The sequence below is a fragment of the Drosophila suzukii genome, chromosome 3 (assembly GCF_043229965.1).
Source record: "Drosophila suzukii chromosome 3, CBGP_Dsuzu_IsoJpt1.0, whole genome shotgun sequence".
Classification (NCBI taxonomy): Eukaryota; Metazoa; Arthropoda; class Insecta; order Diptera; family Drosophilidae; genus Drosophila; species Drosophila suzukii.
This window is the reverse complement of record NC_092082.1, coordinates 77,868,765-77,894,020: the sequence shown is the minus strand read 5'-3', so window position 1 is coordinate 77,894,020 and position 25,256 is coordinate 77,868,765. Positions and strand designations below refer to the sequence as shown.

Below are 25,256 nucleotides of genomic sequence, written 5' to 3'. Positions count from 1 at the left end.
GGTTAATTAAGGAACACCAACAAGTTGATATCAATGACTGGTTAATTAAGGAACACCAACAAGTTGATATCAATGAATGAGAGTTGTTGTTCTGTGTTCCAAGGAATTATTATAAGACTCTCAGTTGTCTAACATGAAATTTAAAATTCAAAGTATATACTTTTATAGATGGCATTTCAGTATTATTAAACAATTAACCGTTTTATCTCCAAAAAAACCTTTGGTTTTAAGACAAGATATAAAAAAGTTTTAGGATCTTTTCACGTACGCATGTTAAACTAAAAAAACAGGTTTTAAATCTAGAAAACATATACAAAAACATCTTAATGAGTAATAAATGTAAAAATATATGAATTAGACTAATCATCCTATCAAAATTTCTAAATTACAAGCCTATGCTTTTCTTAGCAAAAGGGGAAACCCTCCAACGCCAAGAGTTCACACCGAAGTGAGCCAGAAACTGCAAGTAAATAATAGAAATTGCAACTCAAATTACAACTGCGGCAATGGCAGCAAGCAGCGGCATAAAACTAAGCCACAAATAAGACAATAAACCAGCAATGCCTTCAACGACAAGGGGCCACCGACAAAGTCTCTGTCTCCAACTCCATCTCCGTAAGCAGAAGATACTTGACGCTGGCCAAGATTTCACTGCACCTGCATCTGCATCTGAAAGCAACAATGATAATTTCCCTCTGCAGGAGATCTTCCGAAAAATAAAAACAAGAAAGAAAATGAAGCTCGGAGAAATGTCAGCGAGTCAGACGATGTTGTGGTGGTGTCGTCTTCTTGTCACTCGGAACGCATTTGGCTGGGATTGGGATGCCTGGTGGGCCCAAAAGCCAGTCGAGCCGTGGGCAAACAAAAATGCTTAATTATGTCATGAGGGTGGGAACTAAGGCAGCAGAAAATAATTTGCAAAAGCTGATTGCAGCCAGGCCATCAGAGCAACATGGTCTCCATGTGAGATGGGGAGAATCCGCGACAGGGAGACAGTTGAATGCATGTGGAAAAGTGTTGCAACTGCACATGAAAATCGCAGTCGAATGGGCCACGCGACAAACGTAGAAAGTTTTTGGTTAGCTGGCGCCAGTTCTGCCACGCCCCCTTGCCACAAAGCCCCCCAACAATTTGCTCCGCACGTCGCATTTTCCGCTCTCGGTGATTTTCCAATTGTTGTTCCTCGGGCTTTTCCGTTTTCGGTTCTCAGAGTGCGCGAAAAAATTTGCATGCCCAAATAAACAACACCGACAATTTGTCAAAGTTTTACTTTTCTTCTACATGCCACATACCTTCTATATATAGTAATCTGTAATCTGGTGCCCCACTTTTCAGCTACCTCAGGCAGTTGTGCGTTTCACACGCTCGACGGAGTCGCCGCGGAAAGCGAAGGTGTCCGCTTTATCCGGCTTAGGGAAGACGCCCAGGTGGGCAAGGAGATCCTCCGACTGCAGGCCTATCCCCGATCCACGGCTGCCCTCAAGGGAGCCGATGCGAGCGGAGACCACAAGTACTTCAACCTCACGGAGCACAATGCCACCACCTTGGTGATCAGTCTGGCCCGATCGCTGGAACGACTCGTGGACCGCGATGTGCCCCGGAACCTGCTCAAGTTCCGGATCCTCTGTGCCGGAAAACACGAGAAATTGGAGGAGGTTGGTTGTCTAATCTATGCTAATCCTGATTTGGGGATATTGAATTTTATTGGTTCTTTAAAAATCGTCAAAAATAAAATCCTAATCTCTAATAATAGTAAATGTATAATGTTAATAGCATCAATTTCAAATATTAAATTAAAATATTTTTAATTAGCAATGTTCCTTTTAATATTCTTATAAACATTTCTTCCTAAAAAATATATGCTAGTACTACCGAATACCTATTCTTTTCTAAAATTTTCAGGGTAGCTACCTTTCCATCACCGTGTACATCGAAGATGTCAACGACAATGCGCCGGAGTTTCTTAACGTACCCTACGTAGTCGATGTGGATGAGAACACATCCATTGAGAGCATCATCTTTGAGGGAGTACAGGCTTTCGATCGGGACAAGCCCAATACCCCGAATTCTGAGGTTCACTTTAGCATGTCCACGGTTCCAGAGCAATTATCAGCTGATGGAAGTCCATACTTTGCCCTTAAAAGTCCCCATCGTCCACTGCTCATCCTGAAGCGGGAACTGGACTTTGATAATGGCATCCGGCAATTTAAGCTGCCAATATTTGCTTGGGATCGAGGAACCCCTGCTAACCAAGCAAACACCACGATCACAATCAATGTGAGAGATGTGGATGATTTACCGCCGAAATTCACCGAAGGTGTCTATCGAACCAGGGTCAATGAGTTCTACCCGATGACAGGTGTGCCTATAAGGATACCCCTGTACTTTGCCCCACCCATAATGGCCTTCGATCAGGATTCGCTGAACGCTTCGCTTGTATACGACATCATTTCGGGTAATGAGCGTCAGCTGTTCCGGGTCAATCCTCACAATGGTGTCATGTATTTGCAAAAAGAAATCGATCTCGAGGAGGAGAGTCTACCAGGCAATACTTTTGTTCTTCAGCTTGAGGCGCGACAGAAAGATAATCCCCTTAAGAAAGCTTTAGCACGGTGAGTACACAGATCAGAAAGTGAGCAATAACTTTAAGTATTTATTAACAGCATCGAAGTAGAGGTTCTGGATCTGAATGACAATGTTCCCGAGTTCGAGGCTGATTTCTACAACATTTCCATTGTGGAGAACCTGCCCACCGGCTTCAGTGTACTTCAGGTTAATGCAGTGGATCGCGATCAGGGCGAGAACTCAGAATTTCTGTACAATCTAGTGGAGACTAAGGATGCTACGGGTGCTTTTCGTATAGATTCCCGGACGGGATGGATTACTGTGCGCGATGATCGCTTGCTAGATCGCGAACAGCGAAGATCAGTCCAACTAAATGTGGAGGCCCTGGAAAGGAATCCTTCGTATCTGGATGATAAGCACTTGAAGACACCAGGACCCAGCAAGGTTCAAGTGGAGATCACTTTATTGGACACGAACGACAATACGCCAAAGTTTGAACATGGAAATCTATATGAGTTCAAAGTGCCCATCAATGCTCCCACTGGCTATGTGATTGGTCAGGTGGTCGCTCACGATCCAGATGAGGGTCCCAATGGTAAACTGCTATATGAGCTTCAAAGGCCGAAAGGCAGTGGTTACATACCTTTCCGATTGGATAACAAGAACGGTACTATCTATGTGGGTGGACCTCTGCGAAGGGGACGCATTGCAGTCTTTGTGGAGGCCAGTGATCAGCCCACAAATCCCTCAGAGCGGCGATTCTCCTTGGCAGTGATCACCATTGAAGTTTATGCCACTATTGATGATCAGGCCATTGATTTTGTGGGTGCCCCTTACGAATTTTGGGTGGGTGCGAATACTCCATTGGGAACCTCAGTGGGTCAAGTGCGCACCACTTTGATCTACGACGGAGAGGATGAGATAATGTACGATCTCCTGCACACTTATTCAGAGGGTGTTCCCTTTGCCATCGAAGAGCGATCGGGTATTATCACAGTCATACGGGAACTATCGGAATTCAAGCGGAAAGTCTACCAGTTTGAAGCCGTGGCAAATTATGTGAGTTCAGCTTTTGCTTTAAACTTTGTTTTTATTATGTTTTAATATTTTATGTATCTCCCCAGCTCTTTGCCAACTCTTCGCAAACACTGGTTATGTCTCGAAGTTCATCGCCTTTGACCACAATAGCCTCGCCCGGTGAACTCACCGATGAAGGTGTACTCATCACAAATCTTACCATCCATATTGTTAACAAGCCAGAGCAAAAGGTGCCCCTGCGACCTGTAATAGAGTAAGTATTATTTTTACTTTCCAAAGTTCAATGGAGGTTAACAAAAAATGTTAATGTAGCTATAAAGACCAATCACAATTTTGAATTTGTGTATTAAACACAGTTTTTTTAATACCTTTAATTTCAGAGAGATCAACATGAACGTCATAAACTTCCACGTAGAGGAGAACGTTGTGGGTGGCATTATTGGACAATTGCTGTACAAGAACGGAATCAATCTGGTGAACAACGAGCTGGGAACTTTCCGGGAAATGCCTTCAGAAAATACAGGACGTAATCTCACCATGGGCAGTAGATTCCGCAGTCGAAACCGGAGTCGCAGCTCCAAATCCAAGCGTCGATTGCCAAGACGACTCGTGGGGGATACAAATATAAAACTCCGCTATATCATTGCCAATCAGCAGGAGGTGGTGAACAAGATCTCCATAACGGAGGACGGAACATTGCTCACCTTGATCGGACTGGATCGGGAGCAGCAGGCAAGTTACGAACTAACCGTGATCGTGGAGTACAGCACGGGATTGGTGAGTGGAGCTGGCATTTACCAGGTGAATATCAAGGTGGATGACGTGAATGACAATGCTCCCAAGTTCAATGCACTCACTTATGTGGGTTTGATCAATGAAAATTGCGCCGTGGGCACGGAGCTTTCGATGAACCATGCGATTCTCATCCAGGATGCCGATGAAGGACCAAATGCTGAGTTCAGAGTCCAGCTCCAAGGCGATTATAGCGAAGAGTTTAGCATAGAATATATAAATGGAAGCTCCTCAGGAAATACCACTCAGCATAAGATGCCATCCACAACAGGGGCCTTCAATATCTTTAACCTAACGGATCAATGGAACGATGAGTTCAAGTACCAGGAGTTGCACACCACTTTTATGCAAACGAACTTTAAGCTCAGTTCGGGGCCGTATTTCCGCGTCTCCTATACGGGAAAGAAAGGCTTGGATCGAGAGAAACAACAGTTGTACAACCTGAAGATTATAGCCACCGATTCGGGGGGTCTCTCTGGATACGCCCATCTTACTATTCTCGTGGCCGATGTAAATGACAATGCTCCCATGTTTGAGCGCATCTCGGTGTTTAAGGATTCCCGCTTGGAGATCCGTGAGTACACTACCGACATGGAGATTTACTTTGTGGAGAGTTCGAGTGGATTGGCAGCACCTCAAGCAACGGCAGCCATGATGCTGGCCCCACCTCCTTATCACATTCCCGGATCCCCGAGATACAATCAAGATCGGGAGAGATCAGTGGGACTTGGGACAGGATTGGGGGTGGTGGCTAGAGCTAAATCACGACGTAGAATGGTCCGTGCCGTGTCCATCAAGTGTCCCCTGTTTGCCATCTATGAGGACACGCCAGTGGGTACGAAGGTCCTTCAACTGAGTGCCAGTGATGAAGATTACGGAAAGAATGCCCAGCTGCACTATGAGCTTCACGGAGAACAAGTGGAACGGACACCCGGAATGCCAATGTTACGGGTTCAGGGAGGGAGGTATTTTACAATCGACAAACTTAGCGGAGAGCTATCGGTAAACTATCCTTTGTCGGCCAATATCGAGATTTGGTTAAATCTAACTGTCACGGATATAGATGGTCTAAAGGACTCTGCATGCCTGCGATTCACCGTGATGGATGTTAATAATCATGCTCCAACATTCAAGAAGTCCTGGTACAGCTTTGATACCCCAGAGGGGGAGTACAAAGAAAGCGTTTTGGGGCAACTGACAGCCATAGACATGGATTTTGGCGAGAACGCCAATATAACGTACACGCTTAGTGATTCGCACCTGCCATTTACCATCAAACCAGCATCGGGAGTCCTCAAGATCACTGGGCAACTCGATCGGGAGCTAAAGGACAAGTACAGCTTCCAGGTGATGGCCACGGATAATGCCCCAGTGATGCAGCGAATGTCCAGCAGCGTGGATGTGGAAGTAAATGTCCTGGATATCAACGATAATCGTCCGGAGTTCATTGGCTACGATGATCAGACAAAGGCGGTGAAGTTTATACCGAATGTGGCAGATCGCACGATGATGTTGCCGGTTTATAAAGCATATCTGGATCGTAGCACCCAACCGGGAACTTTTGTGAGGCAACTTACGGCCATTGATAAAGATAATGTGGGCAATGGCAATGGTCTGGTATTGTACTCCATTCGTCATCAGGAAATGCAGGCACCACTCTTCCAAATCGACTCCAGAGATGGTACCATCTCTACAATATCCCGAATTAATGGTTACAATGATTACGAACATCTGAATGTTTCTGTTATAGCCTCGGATGTGGGAAGTCCAACTTTGTCCGCCACGGCTGTGGTGATCGTAAATCTCCAGGGACAGGCAGTTACGGATCCTCCCAAGTCCACTCCCAAACCAGAACCTCCTGCCAATGTAACCGTATTCCAGCATGCCTACTATGAGGTCAAACTCACGGAAAACAACGAAGCTCCCATTGAGGTGATGCGGTTGAACCTTAGTGCTGGCCTCAATCCCGAGAACTATCGGTGGTCCCTGTGGTTGGAAGAGGGCTTGGATGAAACGGATGCTCATCCGCCCTTTGAATATGACGCCAAAAATATGCTATTGTATGCCCTCAAACCCTTTGACAGGGAGCACATATCCCGGTATCAGTTAAGGATTCGGGCTGATCGATTGAGTCGGGAAGCTAGAAATTATGCCAGGGTCTCATATCCAGTGGTTGATGAACGAATAGAGGGTCTGTCGCTCAACGAGTGTCGAATTCTGGTCCATATAGCGGACGAAAATGATAATTCACCAAAGTTCCGGGGAAATGGTCAACCGATCGTGGCTGTTCTCCCGCAGAGTGCCAGCTTTGGATACCCTGTAACGAGAGTAGTGGCCAACGACTTGGACGAGGGACTCAACGCCGAGATACGCTATAGACTGCTTAATGAGCCAACTCGACTTTTTGGCATCGATGAGTTGTCTGGTAATATTCGCCTACTGGGGGACCTTTCCCGAGACGAACGCATCTATGGTTTTGATGTGAAGGCCACGGATCGTATGGGTGCTGATGATGGAAGGAGTGGTATCGTCAACGTCTTTGTCTACATTATCGATGAGGCCAAGCAGGTGCGCCTGGTGGTGGCCGGAATGCCTGTTGAAGTTGAACGTCGTATTGAAGGACTAATGGAGGCCCTGAGCGATGCCATTGGCAAGGATGTGCGAGTGAGATTACTGGAACCATACTCTGGAGGTCTAGAAGCAGCGTGAGTTTTAATACTTAAGATCAACTTTCAAAACCGCCTAGTCTTACTTTAAGAAGTATCTTTTAGATATCGTATACTTTTATACAGGTTCTGTCCATCTAATAATAAAAACTAACAAAAATTTAATCATATTTGTGTCAGATAAAGATTCAATCCATTCAACCTCATAAATTATTAACTTAGAATTTTAAGAAGTCATACAAATTCCAAACCAAATGTTCAGTTTGGCCGCATTACATAAGATAGTTGGCCATTAAATGCAATCAAAACACTCCCGCCTCATCTAACAGGTTCTTCTTCTCTCTACTTTTACAGCACCAATGCCTATATCTATGCAGTCGATCCGCACACGAATTCCATTATGGAAATGGAGCAACTTCAGGAGTAAGTTTTCCCCTCTTTCCCAACCGTGCCCCTTTCTGCCGCTATTCCCGACCGAAAATCGATTGACCCAGAACTGTCATGCGAATTAATGAACTTGAATGTCTTCTTTCAGGTCCCTGGCTGGCCTCCAACTGGATGCACTGCAGCTGCAGCAGCAGAAGCTCGACGGAGGAAAGCCCATGCCTCGCATCATCGAGCTGGCGGAGTTTGGACAATCCCCACGGCCCACACACGCCTCTTCATCCAGTTTCATGGGGGGATTGGAGTTCGTGACTGTGGTTCTTCTCGCCCTGATCAGCCTGGGTGCCCTGATGGCCGCCTGTTGCTACCTGTGCATGCGCCAAAAACGGTATGAATGAGAGAGGTGGTGTACGAGTATCATTATCATACAAGTGCAACTGCAACCGAAAGACTGCTTACTGGGCGCTCGAAAGTAGCTCATAGATGCATTTCATGTTAGCCATAGTTTTAGCTTAAGCTAAAGGCCTCCATAATAAATCTTAAGTCAATTGCAAATCATGTTGCTGCTGCTGTCATTGTATTTGTTGCTACTGCTAATGGCCATGGTCATGGCCAATGTGGTTGATGGCTCTAAGCCTCTGAATAAACCGGCTGGCATTGGGCCTCTCCTGTCCGATTAAATTATAACGGTAAAAAGCAACAAACACAACATCAGTTGCAACAATGCGGCAATGGCAACATGAGGCAATTAGACGAAGATCTTGTGACATCTCTGCAATAGCATCCCAAATGGGAATGCCAATCAAATCGCCTCTCATCTCATCAACTCGGCTCATCCTGCACAGAGAAAAATGTGGTTGTCTTCTTAAAGATATCATCATTCTGCTCTGAGAAAGGAATAAGGAATAAGACTTAAATGTAAAACTATAGTTACTATTGGAATTTACCATTTTATTTGGTTAAATGTCTATATATAAGAAGAAGTTCCTTGGTTTTCTAACCGAATTTGAGTTACATACAGCCAAAAAAAGTATTAAGTTTTTCTTTCTTTTACAACGATATCTATGCATAAATAAAAATTAATTTATAAGCTCAACATTTTGCTATATACAAAATTTAAAAAATTTAATATGAATCCTAAATATTGTTGAACCTACAATTTGATTGGTATCAGAACTTTTTTCCAGTTATTCTAAGCTGGTTATGTTTTTTCGCATGTCCAATTGCAGACGTCTCTGGTCTCAGCGTGATTTTACCGCCTCGGATGGCGGTCTCACCTATACCATCGCCGGAATCGGATCCCCTCGTGGTCAGAAGCAGCGGCGCCAGCGGCAACAGCGACACACTCAGCGCTGCAGCAAGGGCAGCAGCACGGGCAGTCAGAGGCCCACGAGTGCATTCATGCCGGAGTCCGTCTGCTCCTCGGCGCAGACCCAGTCGACGGCCACAGCCACCGAGAAACTGGAGCAGCAGTTGCACCATCACCATCAACAGCAGGCGATGGCCACGCAGCAGCAGCACCATCAGTACCTGAACGAGTGAGTAGTGAATGGCCTTGTGTGGTCAAACGTGTTTCCATTCTGGACACCTACCAACCCATCCATCCTCGATCAGGCAACAGCGACAGCAGCAGCGTGAATATATAGACGTACCTCTTCCCAAATCGATTGTCAAGGCGGCAGCGGCGGCGGCGAGTGGAGGCGACGGAAATGTGGGCGCCGGGAGCACTCCATTTGTGCTCAAGTACAATGCCTGTCAGCCGGTGAACAATCTGTAAGTGCACATAACTTAAATTTCTTTTTCAAGAATTTTACTAATAATTTTACTTTGAATTATGAAACAATTTATTTGTTACATATATAACTTTTAATATTATACACATTTTTAAGTTGAAGGTTTGTTAAAAAAGTTTTTGTAGTTCAATTATTTATATTTAAGGTTCTTTATATCTAAGCCAAAAAATAATATATTAAAGTTTAGGCACTATGTTATGCTTTGAAACTATCTCCAAAAAGTCCATATGAGGCTTTAGAATTATAAAGTAATTTAAAAGGTTGGAAACCCAAGATGGGTTTGACATTTTATATTTTTCTGTTTTTATACAAAGCAAACTAATTATGATTAATATCTAATAATAATTACAAATCGTATTACCATTCCCTTGACAGTAACAACTACGAAACCTCGCTGTTCTCACTCCACTCCACGGGTCAGGACTCCGGGGTGGAGTTCCTGAGCAGTCGCGAGCTGTACGAGACCTCGCCGGACTCCTTTCAGCACGGTGGCTCCAAGCGCAGCAACAATCCGGAATTACTCTGCCCCAGACATGCCAAGGCACACTTGGAGCTGCGCCAGCCCCATCCAAATACAGACAGCAGGTGAGTAAAAGTACATACCCAATCTAGAATCCTTTTTTCTGCATTTCCAATTGTAATAAACACTGGAACATCCTTTCCAACAGTGACACCTACGAGGACTCACTGAAGACCGATGAGCCACTGGTGGCCCACAACTGTCGGAGTGCCAGCTGCGAGCGCCGCCAACATCAGCAGCCCTCCAACCACCATCCCCACTACCAGAACACGCGTTTCGAGAAGCGCTCCTGCGTCCGGCACTCCTTCTCCGGGGTCAAGGACGACCTCATGCAGCAGTCGCCGCAGATCTCGCTGCGACCCCGGGGCCACGCCCTCCGGAACTCGATGAACGACCTGGAGCAGAGGTTGCACAATCTGGAGCAGTCCTTTCGCCGCCCCCTCGAGTTTAGCAAATCGAATTCTTTGTTTTAGGTTTTTTTTAGCAAGAAAAACAGTGCAATTTTTAGTTTAGTAAACTATGCTTAGATGTTAGATGTTAAGAAACAAGTGCAATAAATAAGAGTTTAAAAGGAAACAGAAATGAACGTACTTACCTTTATGTTCATAAATGTTCAATGGGGAAATATTATACTTTTAGATCAGATCAAATGCTCTAACGTGCTCTAAATAATAAAATATAAAACATAATTAGTTAATAGCATAGAATTTGAAAAGTTTTTGGTTTTCGTGTCACGACAGGCTGTTTTCCGTGTCACGATTGGCAATAATCGATAGCTGGCGCCAGACTATCTGTGTTGTCGCTAGCAATCGGCTCACCACTAACAGACCCGTTCATAAAAATAAAAACTATTATTTTTCCATCGAGCCCAGCGCTGTCCCAAATCCACTTCCTCTTGCCAATCTGGGAGATCCGAACACCCAGGTGGGACGACCACTGAAAACAGCCCAAACGCCGGTGGATGTGAGCGTAGAAAGCGGCTAACAGCCAAGAGTCCAAAGGATCACAACGTAGGTCACTTGCCAAACTGCATATTCCGAGCCCCACGGAGGAGGAGGAGCCGCCATGAATGCACTGCGGCAGTTCTACCTGGAGATCCCGGTGGTCACACGGGCTTACACGACGGTCTGCGTGCTGACCACTCTGGCGGTGGTAAGTGAATCCCTACCGTTTTGGGTTCTTTATCGAGGCTGACGTGGACGTGTTTAATCGGTGAACCTTGCCAACTTTCTAGCATCTGGACCTCGTGTCGCCGCTGCAGCTCTACTTTAATCCCACGCTGATTGTGCGCAAGTTCCAGATTTGGCGCCTGGCCACCACATTCCTGTACTTCGGCACCATAGGCATAAGCTTTTTCTTCAATATGGTGTTTACATATCGCTACTGCCGCATGCTGGAGGACGGATCTTTCCGCGGACGCAGCTCTGACTTTGTCATGATGTTCATCTTCGGCGGCGTTCTGATGACCTTCTTCGGCATCTTCGTCAACCTGTTGTTCCTGGGTCAGGCCTTCACATTGATGCTGGTCTATGTGTGGTCACGCCGCAATCCATTAGTGCCCATGAATTTCTTTGGGGTACTCAACTTCCAGGCGCCCTACCTGCCGTGGGTGCTCCTCTGCTGCTCCATGATCCTGGGCAACACCGTGTGGGTGGATGTCATCGGAATGGGTGTTGGCCACATCTACTACGTGCTGGAGGACGTCTATCCCACACTGTCCAACGGCTATAGACTGATCAAAACCCCCTACTTTTTGTAAGTCGAACTTATTATTATTGAGTGGAGTATGGGGGAATTAAGTATTTGTTGTCCATAGGAAACGACTCTTCAATGAGCACATCGAGCGCAACTATCAAGCAGCCGCCGAAGATCGTCCTGGCGGCTTTCCTTGGGGCGGCGAGGGTCAGCCTCTGCTGCCGGACCAGATTGCAAATGCGGCTGGCGGACAGGAGCAGGAGCCCGCGGATCCACCGCCTCCCGCTGCTGCGGCGCCGCAATAACAAAACTAGAAAACTTAATTGTTAAAACGTTCTTCTGTTCAAAACGACGACGACGACGAAGATGACAACAATGTTGTGTACCCCTCCGCCACCTTCCGTTTGGTGCTTGGTGTATTTAGGCGTATAGTATTGAGAGAGGCGTGCAATAGTTAGCCAAAGTTGGTGCAGAGCGTGTGTATATGTCATATATTGGTTTGTTTTCTGATGCAGAGCCCAATTACCACGCGAGATGTTCTTTAATTTTACCCCCAAGGGATGCTTTTTCGACAGATTTGAACCTACACTGCACATGTGATTATATATATACAAACATGCTACAAATAAACCATGATGTAAAAAGCCCACTAAGAAGTTTAGAAACCTTAACCTAATTTTGCGACAGGCTTGTTTTTGATTTTATAAATCCAGTGGAAGTAGGAAAATATGTAGCATTTCAGGGGTTCACATTTTTTGACCCACCAAAGCTAATTTTACCATTTAATGGTTACATTTCGTAGTAATTTTGTAAACCTCCTACTCAAAATGTAAATAAAACGAATAGGTTTTTCTAAAAATAAACAATACTTTAAGTTCACCATAATAAATAGTACATTCAACATAGAGTTTAACTTTTACAGGATTCCGTAAGTGGATTTTAAAATGCGCGCGCTTTTTAACGTTGCCAGATGTCAATCGTTGGTAGACAAATTAAAAACAGTTTGCGATGTTAACCAACACTGGGGCAGTGAACGTTGTTATTCGTTGTTACACGAATATTTGTTTTTTTTAGCCGGCTAGGAAATATATAGTATTATAATGTTATATAGGAACTAAACTCCGGATGTCAAAAATTGTGATGAACCAACTGACCCACCCCCAGCGTGTCCGCCTGCTGTACAAAACCATTCTGCGACTGCACCGAGGTGAGATGAGCACTAGCTTTCCCATAAATATCAACAGTTTCACCAGGTTTCTTTGCAATCCACAGGACTTCCGGCGGAACTGCGAGCTCTGGGCGATAACTATGTGCGGGACGAGTTCCGGCGGCACCTTAAATGCAATCCCATGGAGGCACAACTCTTCATGACCGAGTGGGCCGTGAGTTTTACGTAATTACCAAAAGGGTGCTCTGCTAAGGAATCTATCCATTGCAGCGCTATGCCTCAACTATCACCCAACAACTGGGAATACGAGGCAAGCCCAAGGGGGAACTGGGCGAAGAGATCGATCCGGAGGCCGTGGAAATGCTCAAGGACGACCAGGTGGTGCAATTATACGAGCTAATGCTGGCGGCCAAAGGTTTAGATGAAGTGCAAGGCAAATAAATTAGTGGATTGCTTTATTTTGACTGTTTCTCCAAGACCTTGTACTCATATTTAATGTCGTTCTCCTCCTGCACGCCCAGTGGCACGTCGGAATCGGGAGATACCTCTTTAAAGCTGTCGGGGATTGCGGGAAAAAATGTGTCGCACTCGAACTCCTTCTGGATTTTGGTGATGTACAGCCGGTGGCATCTTGGCGAGGCCATAGCCTCCTTATAAACTCCACTGCCCCCCACGATCCAAATGTTTTCTATATCGCTTTTATCCTCGAGAACCTTAAGAGCTGCCTCGAGACTGGGACAGAGGAGCACTCCCTTAGGCAGTTCCTCCTGCTTAAGAGTGCTGCTCAAGACTATGTTCAGGCGATCGGGCAGAGGTCTCTTGCTCTCCGGCACTCCGAAAAAGGTTTTCCTGCCCATCACGACGGCATTGCGCTTCGCGGGATCGCTCGTCCGCTTGGTAGTGCGGCTAAAGTATTTCAGCTCGGATCTGCGGAAGGAAATCTTAAGCATGCAGTGATATCTTTCAAAATTACCTTACTTAATGTGCCACGGCAGGTCGCCCTTAATGCCGATGCCGAAATTCTCGCAAACTGCCACGATTAAATTGAAACGTAACATATTTAAGACTCACAAAACAGGACAAACTTCAAAAACATTTACTAAGCCAATAAACTGAGCAGCTGATCGGCGGCAAAAGGTTTTAATAGCAATCGTTCATTTTAATTTATCGATAGTGTTCTCTCCAACCTACCTTACAAAAATTCCACAAATATTAGGTATATTTTGAAGAAAAACAAATTTTGTTTGTATTTAATAGTTTATCCACTTTTATTGTACAGTTTTTAAATGAAGTCCAAAAAGATTTTTATGCCAAGACATTTGAGTTGTTTTTGCCCCTCCTTAACTTGGAAATTCTGCCAAAAACCTTACCGCAGCGAGCAACAGGTTTTTGATTTTGAAAATATGTTTGTTATATCCTTGTACATAAACGGTGTTTTCCTATTTAATTATTTAAATATATGTTATATGCATCCTGGTTTATTAAAAATTAACAAATCTATAATATTACTCTGGTCCCTCCAATAGCCAGTAGGTCTCCATTTCGCCCTTTCCCTTGACCTTAACAAATCCCCGCGCTTCCACTTTATATCCCACCTTTCTCACTTTGAGGGCGGTATAGTTGGAGAGCTGGATCATCCAGGGATCGCTGCTGCTCTCCATTCGCGAGGCGGTGTTAACGGTGTCCCCGAACAGACAATATCGAGGAACCTTCAAACCAACCACTCCGGCCACCACGGGTCCTGAATTGATGCCAACCCGAATGGCCACTCCTGGCAGGGCGTGGGCTTTGACCTTTTTCATCACCCGCAAGGCCAAGTCACAGGCGTGCTCCGCGTGGAGAGGATTCACATCAGGAGCACCCGAAACCGCCATGTAAACCATGCCCACGGTCTCAACTTTATACACAAATGGAGAGATGATCTCTTCGTCCAGTGCCGAGAAAACCTTGTTCAGGGTGGTCACCGCCTGCATGGCATCCTGAATATTATTGGACCCGCTGTCGTAGACATTCAGCACCTCGATGAATATGACGGAAACCTCCTCGAAGCTCTGGCAGACGTGCTCCTCGCTCTTTCTCATTCGCTCGGCAATGGGACGCGGAATCATGGAGTACAGGAGCTCATCCCCCTGCCGTTTCCACGAATCAGCCAACTCCAAGGACTTTTCCAGCTCATCCGATCGCTGCTCTTCCTTCTCAAACATAATCTCCAGCTTGGAGCAGTGCTGCCATCCAGCCATGACCAACTCCCGACTCAGACCATGGGGATTCAGATCGTTCAGGTACAGACCAATTCCGTGCAGTTCATCCAAATTTTCGATAAGAGGGCTGCAGAGGAAGATCAGCGAGTCCACGTCCTTGATGTAGAACATCTGACCCTTCAGTAGTATAGATCGGAGGCCCACGGAGTGTCTTCTCTGTCCCGTGGCCGGATCGATTTCGTCCTTGGATGTGGCGGCGGCTGCTTCCTCTTCCTTGGCGTTCTCCTCGCTGAACTCCTTGGCACTGGCCAAAGCCATGGCCTGAGCCTCGTTCAGACTGCTGGCTTCATCGAAGGTGTCGAAGTCAAAGTTCAAGGCCGCTTCGTAGGCGGCGCGGTTGTGACCCGTGCGGATGAGTTCGAACTCGAAGAGCACTGTCCGCATCTGCAGTATAGTTTCCCATTCGATTTGGGTGTCCTTGGGCCGCCGACACTTGAAACGCTCCATGATGTGGCTACCAATGAAGCTCTTTGGGTTCACACCAGGATTATGCAGGATCCACGTTTCCACAATCTTCTCGCCCGCGAGTGTGATTTTCATATCATGATCCAGCACTATGGTGAAGGGAAACAGCTCTAGAAAGACGTTTAGGTCAACTGAGGGCATCTTGAGCTGAGAAGGATGAGCGATGACATTCACCCGCTTGGCCATATAATCGCGATTGTCAAAGTCTAGACGATACTTTACAATCACAGTTAAGGGACCCTCCGTAAGTTTAATGGGACCCGCTGTACCCCCACAGATGTCATTCTGGCTCTCCAGAACATAGGCGGTCATGTCCAGCCCGTAAAATTCCTTGGCCACCTCCGTCATTTGGCCAATAAGATACTTGGACATACCAGTTCTCCCGCTGCGATACAGAATCACGGCACCATCATCATCCATGGCAGTCAACTGCATGCTGGGCGACTTCATCTTGGGATATGTGAAACGCATCTGCACGTGGATATTATCGATGGACTGAAGGAAGTCACAGAAATAGCGTCCCGTAGAGCGGATCATCTTGTCGTAGCCGAAGTTACTAAAGAAGCGGACGAAACATCGTCCAAAGAAGTTCATGCAGAAGTCGAAGGATTCTCCAGTACTCGCCGATAGGGCTGCTGCGAAGTCCGGCATCAGTTTGTCCGGATAGATCTGGTGCGTCTTGAAGCTCTGGTGCTTGCAGTCTACTATCTGGCAGACCTTCCTCCAGGTCTCCATCCCGTACTCCTGCTGGATGTAGTGCTGTACGCTCTCGTACAGCATTCCATACATGATGGCGGTGGGTGTGGATGTTTACGCTTCCTTAAGTCCTGTCTATCGACCAAATTGCTTTCGCTAAAGTTTTCCTGTAACGACCCAAAGTTGGTAGGCACATAGTAAGGGTGAGGCTGAACAAAGTTTTTCCATCGTTCACAGCTGGTAATTAGGTAAACTGTGTTCGTACCCCGGAGGATTTAAGTCAATTTCGGTGCGTTGGGTCAGGGATTAACCAAACTCGCACATAACTTAAGTGATTGATGGGATTTAAGAAGGTTACAGAATACAGTCCTGCGTAAGCGAATTTGTTCTCTTGAACCTTTAACTCAATCAAAAATTAGCTCTTTTAATTAATCAAATTTTAAGGATTTAGCTTTCATAGTTCGTAACATCCCCTAGCCTTAATCAGCTGGATGATATATAAAAAAGAATTAAAAATGTACTTTATAAGGTCAGAAATGGATAATAACACCCACATCCTAAAAATATTATGATTCCTTGTCAAACCTCAATTTGAAATATCTTTGGAAAGTAAATAAAACAGGGTTATATAAGCATGCATCGTCGAGGGTTTTTTATCTTATCTAGCCGTCAACAGCACTCAAGGAAAGCTTGCTTTTCCTCCATATCATTTGATTTATGGCCCCGACAGTTTAATTTGAGTTCATGTGGCAGAGCCAGGCACTTACTCCTCCTACTCCTCGCCCCAATCCCCATTAAGCCTGTCACGTTCCTGGCGAGAGGAACATAGCTCATTGTACTCTTGACTTATTTCCTTTTGCTGTTTGCTGTAATTCGCATGGCAATGCCAGCTTTTCAATTTTTTTTTCACAGACTTACTAACTGAGCCATAAATTCTCGAAAATCTTTCAGGAGTTTGAGTACATTTAATTTTGACCAAGAACATGCAAATTCTGTCAAACCTAGAGTCGTAAAAAGTAGATAAAAATGCTGTTGTTTGTGTGGTTAAATGGAAACGGAAGCGTTTGATTAATGTTCAGAGAATGTAAGCTGTCAAATTTAACACAAAAGCCTTATCCTAAATAATAAGTGGGTTTAATCGCTCAATATTTAAGTTTGCTAACAATTGTCTATCAAAAAAGAAATATTCGTTGCAAATGGCATTCAGGCTAATAGTTTAATAGATTTGTATTATTGAAAGGATGCTTAAGACCCCCTAAAGTCTAGAATAAACATTAGCTAATGCCAATGGAACCGGAAGAGTATCTAATCTTTTGACGAATTGCCCTTTTCCGGTTTCCGGGAAACCCGTTGAATTTCCCTAGCCAAATCTCCTTGATTAGGAGACCGTGAAATTAGATTATTATCATTTTCTAGTACCCAGCTTACTTTATATTGCTTTCCTTTCCGCCTCGTTCCAATCCACTAACTGAATCGCTTTTAGTTCTCCAGCATCAAATCGAGTTTGTCCGCACCTCTTAAAGAGTTTTAAATTTATCCACGCGGCATTTGCTCTTCGCTTATTTATAATTTAAGGAAGGCGTATGCCAGCACACACTGCTCCCCCGGATGCGTAAACTCGGGTACGGATACGTATAGTATGTATATATGCACGCACTTCACGGAGCCTCTCACTTTTCCGATCTCCGTGTTCCGTCGTCGGCAGTTGCTATTGTTACACTAAAATTGTTTTGCCGCCTTGGCTTCTGGCAGTCTGATTTGTTTCATGATTTCCTCTGACGAGCTTCGTGAGTCTGTCGGTTCTGTTTAGTCGGTTCTGTCGGTTCCGTGGAGCTTTCCCTTTTCGTTGGGACGATGTCGGTCGAATGAAGCGTGCCTCTTTGGCGGTCAGGCCTTTTATAGCCCACCCACTAACAAGTTGCAGTGGGAGCTATATTTCCGTACCACTTAGGACCTACGTGCCTGCGCCCCGACACGCACTTCTCTGTTTGACCATCGTGATCATCATCATCATTATTATTCTTCATTATTACCAGGAACCGTTGCCAGTCAATGCTCTTTGCCTCAATTGCCACTTTCTCTCCTTCTTATACAGTATAAACATTGACACACAACCGAAGGAGTCATTTTTCTCCCCGTTCATTCCTTTTATGACCCTCATCCCCCACATCGTTGTTTCTGTGCTCGGGGTCCTGACATTCCGTGCAAAGTATTGTCCTTTGGGTCTCCCGCTTTTGCCGTGCTATTAAACGGATGTTCCAGGGATAGATAAGGAGGAACCCTGAAGGGGAGCAGAACGAAACTACTGTAATATTTTCTAAAATTAAATTTATACTCTTATTATTAATAAAAAAAATGGAAATTCGAAAATTAAGTTCTTTATAATTTCTTGTATTCTATAAGTATCTTAAGTACTCAAGAACCGATATACGTCCCAAAGCCCTGGAACATTTAAAACAGTCTTTCAAATACATCATTGCTGTAGAGTTTTTCTCTTAGGTCCCTTTTCATACCCCCTTTACCCAGATGGAGGAATGGCTTTGGGGCATCTGTACTCAATGCCTTTTCATTTTAACGCATACCTCTGCTATAAAAGCACACATAAGTATATGTGCATATATGTTTGCCTGCGTCCTATATTTGATGTATTGTTTTAAACCAATTTAAAGAGGATTTCACAGCATTGAACAGAAAGCCTTTTTCCCACTTAAACGAATCGGATTTCGGGAAAGCCTATTAAATTAAGGTTGACAATTTTATGGGCAGAACAGAAATTGTCCAAAAAGGATGATAATATGCCTGCTCGAATAAGCGAAGGAGATATTTTGGGCACGCTTAAAAGCCACTCAAATTGCCATTAATAACAGAAGTGACAGGCGCGCGTACAATAAGAAATAGCGCAAAAACTATCCTGTGTTCCTTTTATCAAAAAAACTTAATTACGTAAAACAATAATTACACTCAGAAAAAACGAAATTTATAAAATAATTTTCACTTTATCAATGCCTGATCAATCTATATAGGTCCGTCAAATAAAGCTTATAGATGGTATCTTTCTAGATTAAGTACTTTAAATGGTATAGAATTTTTTGTCTGTGCATTTATTATTAGTATTGCACCGGAATTAATTGCCCAACGTCCAGACACTTGAGCTGCTATTTCTCAGCACACGCAAAGTGACTTAATTTAATTTCTAAAGGGAGCAGGAGAAAGGACCCTGGACCCAAGTCTACTTGAGGCTTGTATGGGTTTATGATTGTCCTTCGTGGCTGGCGTGGATGATGGTGTGCAAAGTGACACGCAAACCGCCCATAAAAGTTATTAAAAATGGATTTTCGGAAATGGGGGTTGTCTGTTGAAAATTAAGAAGGCGGGAAGTAAATTTAGCTTGTAATTGAGTCGGCAGGATGGAGAATATTACAGAAATATGAGCCATTGAAGTAAAGTAAAGGAAAAATAAATTTCACGATTAAAGATATTTTCAGAAATTAATTTTGATGAAAATAACTTTGTGTTTGAGTTTTGTCTAATAGTTCCAATTGATGATTCATTTTTGATATTCACCCATTTTAAACACAATAAGTAAAGAGTTTAGTTCTCTTTTATTGCAACGAATTACAGAAGCCACAGGTGTCGAACAATTTTTAAGTGCATGGTGCTAAACGTTGAGGTGCATTCAATATTCTTTATCCTTAACCCTCAGGTCCCTCCAGCAGCCAATAAGTCTCCATCTCGCCCTTGCCTTTGACCTTGACGGTGCCGCGTGACTCCACTTTATATCCCACTTGGCTCACTTTATCGCCGGTGTACTTCGATAGTTGGATCTTCCAGGGATCGCTGCTGCTCTCCATTCGCGAGGCGGTGTTAACGGTGTCCCCGAACAGGCAGTATCGCGGGACCTTTTGACCCACGACTCCGGCCACCACGGGTCCTGAATTGATGCCAACCCGAATGGCCACGTCATCCAACTCGTGACCCTTAAACTTCTTCATCACCCTTAGGGCCAAATCACAGGCGTGCTCCGCGTGGAGGGGATTCACATCAGGAGCACCCGAAACCGCCATGTAAACCATGCCCACGGTCTCAACTTTATACACAAATGGAGAGATGATCTCTTCGTCCAGTGCCGAGAATACCTTGTTCAAGGTGTTCACCGCCTGCATGGCTCCCTGAATGCTATTCAATCCTTCATCGTAGACGTTCATCACCTCCAGGAAAATTACGGATACTTCCTCGAAACTCTGGCAGACCTGCTCCTGGCTGAACCGCATTCTCTCTGCAATGGGACGCGGAATCATGGAGTACAAGAGCTCATCCCCCTGCCGTTTCCAGGAATCTGCCAGTTGCAAGGACTTTTCCAGTTCATCCGATCGCTGCTCTTCCTTCTCAAACATAATCTCCAGCTTGGAGCAGTGCTGCCACCCAGCCATGACCAACTCCCGACTCAGACCATGGGGATTCAGATCGTTCAGGTACAGACCAATTCCGTGCAGTTCATCCAGATTTTCGATAAGAGGACTGCAGAGGAAGATCAGCGAATCTACGTCTTTGATATAGAACATCTGACCCTTCAGCAGGATAGACCTCAGACCCTGAGAGGACCGACGTTCCCCCGTGGCCGGGTCGATCTCGTCCTCTCCCGAGGCTTCGTCTGCGTCCGCAGGATGGGCTTCGTTGAACTCCTTGGCCTTTGCCAGTGCCATTGTCTGAGCCTCGTTCAAATCCATTTCGTCGTAGTTCTCAAAATCCATGTTTAAGACGGCGTCGTAGGCAGCGCGGTTGTGACCCGTACGAATCAACTCAAACTCAAAGAGGACCGCTCTCATCTGGATGAGGGTATCCCAATCGATAGTGGTGTCCTTTGGACGTCGACAGTGAAATAGGTCCATGACATGAGTACCGAAGAAGCCCTTTGGGTTGGCCCCGGGATTATGCATAATCCACGTCTCCACGATCTTCTCTCCAGCATGCGTGATTTTCATTTCGTGGTTCAGGACAAAGGTGAAGGGAAACAGGTCAAGAAATACGTCCAGTTTCACAGTGGGCATCTTCAGCTGCGAGGGATGGGCCTCCGTATTGACGCGTTTGGCCATATACTCCCGGTTGTCAAAGTCCAGCCGATACTTTACAATCACGGTCAAAGGACCTTCCGTAAGCTTGATGGGTCCGGCTGTACCTCCGCTGATATCGTTCTGGCTCTCGATCACATAGGCCTTGATCTCCAGGCCGTAGAACTCACGAGCGACCTCTGTCATCTGGCCAATCAGGTACTTGGACATGCCTGTGCGACTGCTCCTGTAAAGAATCACAGCTCCGTTGTCATCCATGGCAGTCAACTGCATGCTGGGCGACTTCATCTTGGGGTAGGTAAACCGCATAATCAGATGGATGTTGTCTATGGACTGCAGGAAATCGCAGAAATAGCGCCCTGTGGAGCGAATCATTTTGTCGTAGCCAAAGTTACTGAAGAAGCGCACAAAACATCGTCCAAAGAAGTTCATGCAGAAGTCAAAGGACTCGCCCGTGCAGGCGGACAAAGCCTCGGCGATGTCCGGCATCAGCTTGTCCGGATAAATCTGGTGCGTCTTGAAGCTGTTGTGCTTGCAGTCGATGATATGACACACCTTTTTCCAAATGTCGACTCCATACTCCTCCTGCACATAGTGCTGAACACTCTCGTAAAGCATTCCGTACATGGCTGATATTTCTGAAAATAAATATATAAAAAACATTCCATTAAGAATTTACCACTCGGACTTTAGTAGTTCGTATTATTTATAATAGTGTATTAGTTTTCCATGCATTACTTTTGATTAATAACTCTGGATTACATGTATGTAGTGCATAAAATAAAAGACGTTTGTTAATTTTACGCTTTAACATTAAAAAAAGGTGTTTAAAAAGTTTATTGTACAAGATTATTCAAATTAAACATACCTTGTTCAACAGGTCACTGTGGTTTTGCCTTTAGTTTGAATCTCAGATTATTATTCAGGCACCTTGTCGACCTTCTTCGTGTTGCTTTAACTTTAGTTTTAGTTGGTAATATGCTGGGGCTAATTTATTTATAACTCCATGCAAATTCAATAAAAGCACACACAATCTGGGGGCACATATGCTGACTACAGTTCCCAAGGCAATATACACACGAACACATTATCCATTGTTGTTACTCTGATTTTTATTGGATGGGTGCTCACGACTTTGGAGAGGATGCTGATGTTGCCGTGATATCCTTAACAAATGTGGACTTTGTGTATCGTAAATTCCAAGCTTCGCTGCTCGCATCCAGGACGCGAATGAAGCGCCTGTCGTTTGTGGCCCCGACTTTTATAGTCCCTCGGCAATCGGTTTAGACTCCTCCTCCCCCATTTGCTAAGTGGAGGGTTTAGCCCCCGTCGGTAGTGTTACATTTCATGTCATTGCTCCTTGTTGATGCCAATTGACTGTTACTTTTCGATAAAACATAAAAAAATGAAAGTTTTATTGCTTTTACATGAATAACTTACACGCACAAACGGATAGCCCGTAGAGTTTGTCACGTAAATCTTTATAAAGGTTTCTGTGGCCTTCCCCCAAATACGTTACAAATTCTTGTTATTTTGATTATTTTCCTGTTGATGTGGGGATTTTTTTGGCTTGTAATATGCCACAATTTACATTTACGTTTAAGAGGATTAAAAAATGCCACAGTATAAATCTTGGGACGCACAAACATAAATGTTGACATTTTAATGGGCATTCCTGGCGGAAGTGATGATAACGGTTAGGCAGGACTGGTATTTGCATTAGCACCCCCGTTTTTTTGGTACTTCACAACAGCCATAAACGTGACAACGTATTTAATTAGTGCTCTTCTTCAACACCCGCTTGCTTGTCCAATTAGATTGGGCCACGTGCTGGAAGGGCGTTGACATCTCACTTGTAGCTTATAATCCCTGGGGTAGACGTAGACTTTGGGTCTACTAGGATGTCCACCAGCCCATCGCGAGACACGCAATCGAGGAATAAAAGTCGTAAAATACGCCAAACGATGGAAATTATGAAACCATTTGATTGATGATAAGGAAGAAGTTGCGGTCACCACACGACGATAACCAGACTTTGTAACATTTACGTCGAAAAAATCGCCAAATAATTTAAGCCGAATTCGAATCGAAAGCATTCAGATGCTCCTTTGATGGCGTCTCGGTTTACTAAATTCTAAACCACTTAAAAAGATATATATTTATCCGGCGTCTTTTAATTGATGTTTTCAGAAATTGGATTGTGAGAATGCTGTGTTTACCAAGTGTAATTATTTCTAAGGAATTACGAAGATTTATATTTATCTGTAAATAACCTTAAATTATATGATGACTTCATTCTCATTTCGACCACCGTATTTGTATATTTTTTTAAAAGATTACCATTCTTTTAGGTAATATATTTTTAGATATAGTAAATTAATATTAATGTATTCAATTGAAAATAAGCAAGAAGTAATATAAAAAGGGTCAACATTCCTCATTAAGTGAATACGGCTTTCAGATGTTATATCCGCCTAAGAGGCGCCTCTATGTTTATTTTGGATAAGCTTGACTTACTTAAAATATTCCCCAGGAAAAGGGCTCATAAATCGCCTGTTCGCATAGAAAATCCAGTTTGTTTAAAAATTTCATTAGGAATATGCAATATCTTAAGTCTTGATCTATTTGCCCAGTCCGACCTTGTTGAAGAGTTGGTCCTTAACGATCTGAGCCATCAAGCCGTGTATCAGTTCAATGGTTGAGCGGCTGCAGTCTCGCGTGGCCTTGGACAGCTTGTCCTCGGAGCGTTTCTCGTTGACATCGGTTCCTGTTAATGGCAAAACTATTAGTTAAATGCACCATTCTTCACCTAGACTCGTTATGTACCGCGACCTAAGAAGTTCTCACTCTGCTCCAGCTTCTCGGAAAGGTCCATAATCTGTCCAGTGGTGTACTCTGTGTTGGTTAGCAAACCGGAGCTGCCCAGCGTGTTTACCCAGTACTTGTTCCACAGTGAGTCGAGCAGCTTGCGATCGAGTGCCGACTTGAAGTAGCTGATTTCCAGGGGATAGTACTGCTTGCAGTGAACACCAAAGTCCTCGATCTTGTTCAGCGGGATGGTTTGGTACTCCGAGGGCTCCTCATTCGGTGGCTTATAACCCTTTGGATAGGTACGGAATGCACCCAGACAGACCTTGCCAGCGGACACAGTGCGCACTGGATCGACCACAATGGCCACGAAGGGCTCCTGGTACGTCTGATTGAGCATCTGTGTTGACACATCGATGCCGGATAGCCAGCAGCCGTAGCCGGGATGGCTGTGGTACCAGCCCACGGCGTGTTCCATGCGACCAACCTCCTTGGCCGCCTCCATATAGGCTGTCATGTACTCGTAGGCTTGGGCCTGGGCATTCACGCGGGTCTCAGTTCCCTCTACTGGCAGTGCAAATGCATCCATCACGATCTGCAAGGAAGTAAAGCGTCTTTAAGTTGGAAAACTCCACATCTCCCAAAACCGACGACTAACCATTGTGTTGTCCTCCACCTTGCCCAGCATCAGGCCCATCACCTCCAGTGTGCCACCCGAGCGGGCGTGCATCACCATCTTCAGGAGAGCCAGAGCCGAGATCTTGATGTCCTTGAAGAAGTGCGGATCCTTCTCCCAGGGCTTTGCGTCGATGATCTGGCGCTGCTGCTCCGCGTCGTAGCGGAAGATTTCATCGCAGCTGGGTAACGTCTGGATGTTGTTCTCCAGCTCCCAGGTCTTCTGTGCTGCGTCGGAGTCCATTGTTTATGTACTTTTTGCAATTTCCTCGCCTTTTGTTGCGAATTTTTGTTTTATTCCGGCTCTAGTCTAGGGATGGCACTTGCACCTTGCAAGTTCTATCGATAGGTTAGGTCAGTGAGGTACATTCGATATTTTCTGACATGGTTTCGCCGTACAAGCTTTGTAGATAATGTACCCATTTTGAGCATAGTTTTATACAAAAAAAAATGTTTACGAGTCAATATTCAATTTAATAAATAATATATTAAAATATCACAATACAGAAATAGACATATTTACAAGCCCAGAACCAATGCTAGCATTATGAATATGGTGATGGGGCACTCGCTTTAATACATTTTTATTTAATACACGTCAACTTTTTACCTATTTTTGTTATATACATAAACAACTTTTGTTTCTGAGAACTTTGTGTTT

General features: G+C 44.7%; 7 protein-coding genes across 7 annotated transcripts; 3 read left to right on the top strand and 4 right to left on the bottom strand.

The window, feature by feature from the left end:
* The first annotated feature begins 952 nt into the window (after nucleotides 1-952).
* Cad89D (cadherin 89D) lies at nucleotides 953-10,327 on the top strand. The gene is made up of 12 exons (XM_065866870.2): nucleotides 953-963; nucleotides 1,265-1,655; nucleotides 1,903-2,612; nucleotides 2,664-3,624; nucleotides 3,690-3,856; nucleotides 3,984-7,100; nucleotides 7,416-7,484; nucleotides 7,597-7,833; nucleotides 8,675-8,983; nucleotides 9,060-9,218; nucleotides 9,614-9,823; nucleotides 9,907-10,327. The coding sequence occupies exons 1-12, from the start codon at nucleotides 953-955 to the stop codon at nucleotides 10,229-10,231; spliced, it is 6,666 nt and encodes a 2,221-aa protein (XP_065722942.1). The 3' UTR covers nucleotides 10,232-10,327.
* Nucleotides 10,328-10,562: 235 nt separating this feature from the next.
* Der-2 (Derlin 2) lies at nucleotides 10,563-12,109 on the top strand. The gene is made up of 3 exons (XM_036817842.3): nucleotides 10,563-10,910; nucleotides 10,993-11,513; nucleotides 11,575-12,109. The coding sequence occupies exons 1-3, from the start codon at nucleotides 10,824-10,826 to the stop codon at nucleotides 11,756-11,758; spliced, it is 792 nt and encodes a 263-aa protein (XP_036673737.2). The 5' UTR covers nucleotides 10,563-10,823; the 3' UTR covers nucleotides 11,759-12,109.
* Nucleotides 12,110-12,474: 365 nt separating this feature from the next.
* Nucleotides 12,475-13,097, top strand: Sdhaf3 (Succinate dehydrogenase assembly factor 3). The gene is made up of 3 exons (XM_036817844.3): nucleotides 12,475-12,660; nucleotides 12,726-12,835; nucleotides 12,892-13,097. The coding sequence occupies exons 1-3, from the start codon at nucleotides 12,579-12,581 to the stop codon at nucleotides 13,060-13,062; spliced, it is 363 nt and encodes a 120-aa protein (XP_036673739.2). The 5' UTR covers nucleotides 12,475-12,578; the 3' UTR covers nucleotides 13,063-13,097.
* Nucleotides 13,060-13,766, bottom strand: Dhfr (dihydrofolate reductase). The gene is made up of 2 exons (XM_036817843.3): nucleotides 13,600-13,766; nucleotides 13,060-13,548 (listed from the first exon to the last, which is right to left on the bottom strand). The coding sequence occupies exons 1-2, from the start codon at nucleotides 13,677-13,679 to the stop codon at nucleotides 13,077-13,079; spliced, it is 552 nt and encodes a 183-aa protein (XP_036673738.2). The 5' UTR covers nucleotides 13,680-13,766; the 3' UTR covers nucleotides 13,060-13,076.
* Nucleotides 13,767-14,083: 317 nt separating this feature from the next.
* Gyc89Db (Guanylyl cyclase at 89Db) lies at nucleotides 14,084-18,297 on the bottom strand. The gene is made up of 2 exons (XM_017080254.4): nucleotides 17,472-18,297; nucleotides 14,084-16,210 (listed from the first exon to the last, which is right to left on the bottom strand). Exon 2 carries the CDS (start codon nucleotides 16,134-16,136, stop codon nucleotides 14,127-14,129), a length of 2,010 nt encoding a protein of 669 aa, XP_016935743.3. The 5' UTR covers nucleotides 16,137-16,210; nucleotides 17,472-18,297; the 3' UTR covers nucleotides 14,084-14,126.
* Nucleotides 18,298-19,626: 1,329 nt separating this feature from the next.
* Nucleotides 19,627-23,418, bottom strand: Gyc89Da (Guanylyl cyclase at 89Da). The gene is made up of 3 exons (XM_065867083.2): nucleotides 22,553-23,418; nucleotides 21,981-22,495; nucleotides 19,627-21,750 (listed from the first exon to the last, which is right to left on the bottom strand). The coding sequence occupies exon 3, from the start codon at nucleotides 21,737-21,739 to the stop codon at nucleotides 19,736-19,738; it is 2,004 nt and encodes a 667-aa protein (XP_065723155.1). The 5' UTR covers nucleotides 21,740-21,750; nucleotides 21,981-22,495; nucleotides 22,553-23,418; the 3' UTR covers nucleotides 19,627-19,735.
* A 149-nt stretch (nucleotides 23,419-23,567) lies between these two features.
* CSN5 (COP9 signalosome subunit 5) lies at nucleotides 23,568-24,944 on the bottom strand. The gene is made up of 3 exons (XM_017068042.4): nucleotides 24,579-24,944; nucleotides 23,939-24,515; nucleotides 23,568-23,879 (listed from the first exon to the last, which is right to left on the bottom strand). Exons 1-3 carry the CDS (start codon nucleotides 24,837-24,839, stop codon nucleotides 23,734-23,736), a joined length of 984 nt encoding a protein of 327 aa, XP_016923531.4. The 5' UTR covers nucleotides 24,840-24,944; the 3' UTR covers nucleotides 23,568-23,733.
* Nucleotides 24,945-25,256: the final 312 nt, after the last annotated feature.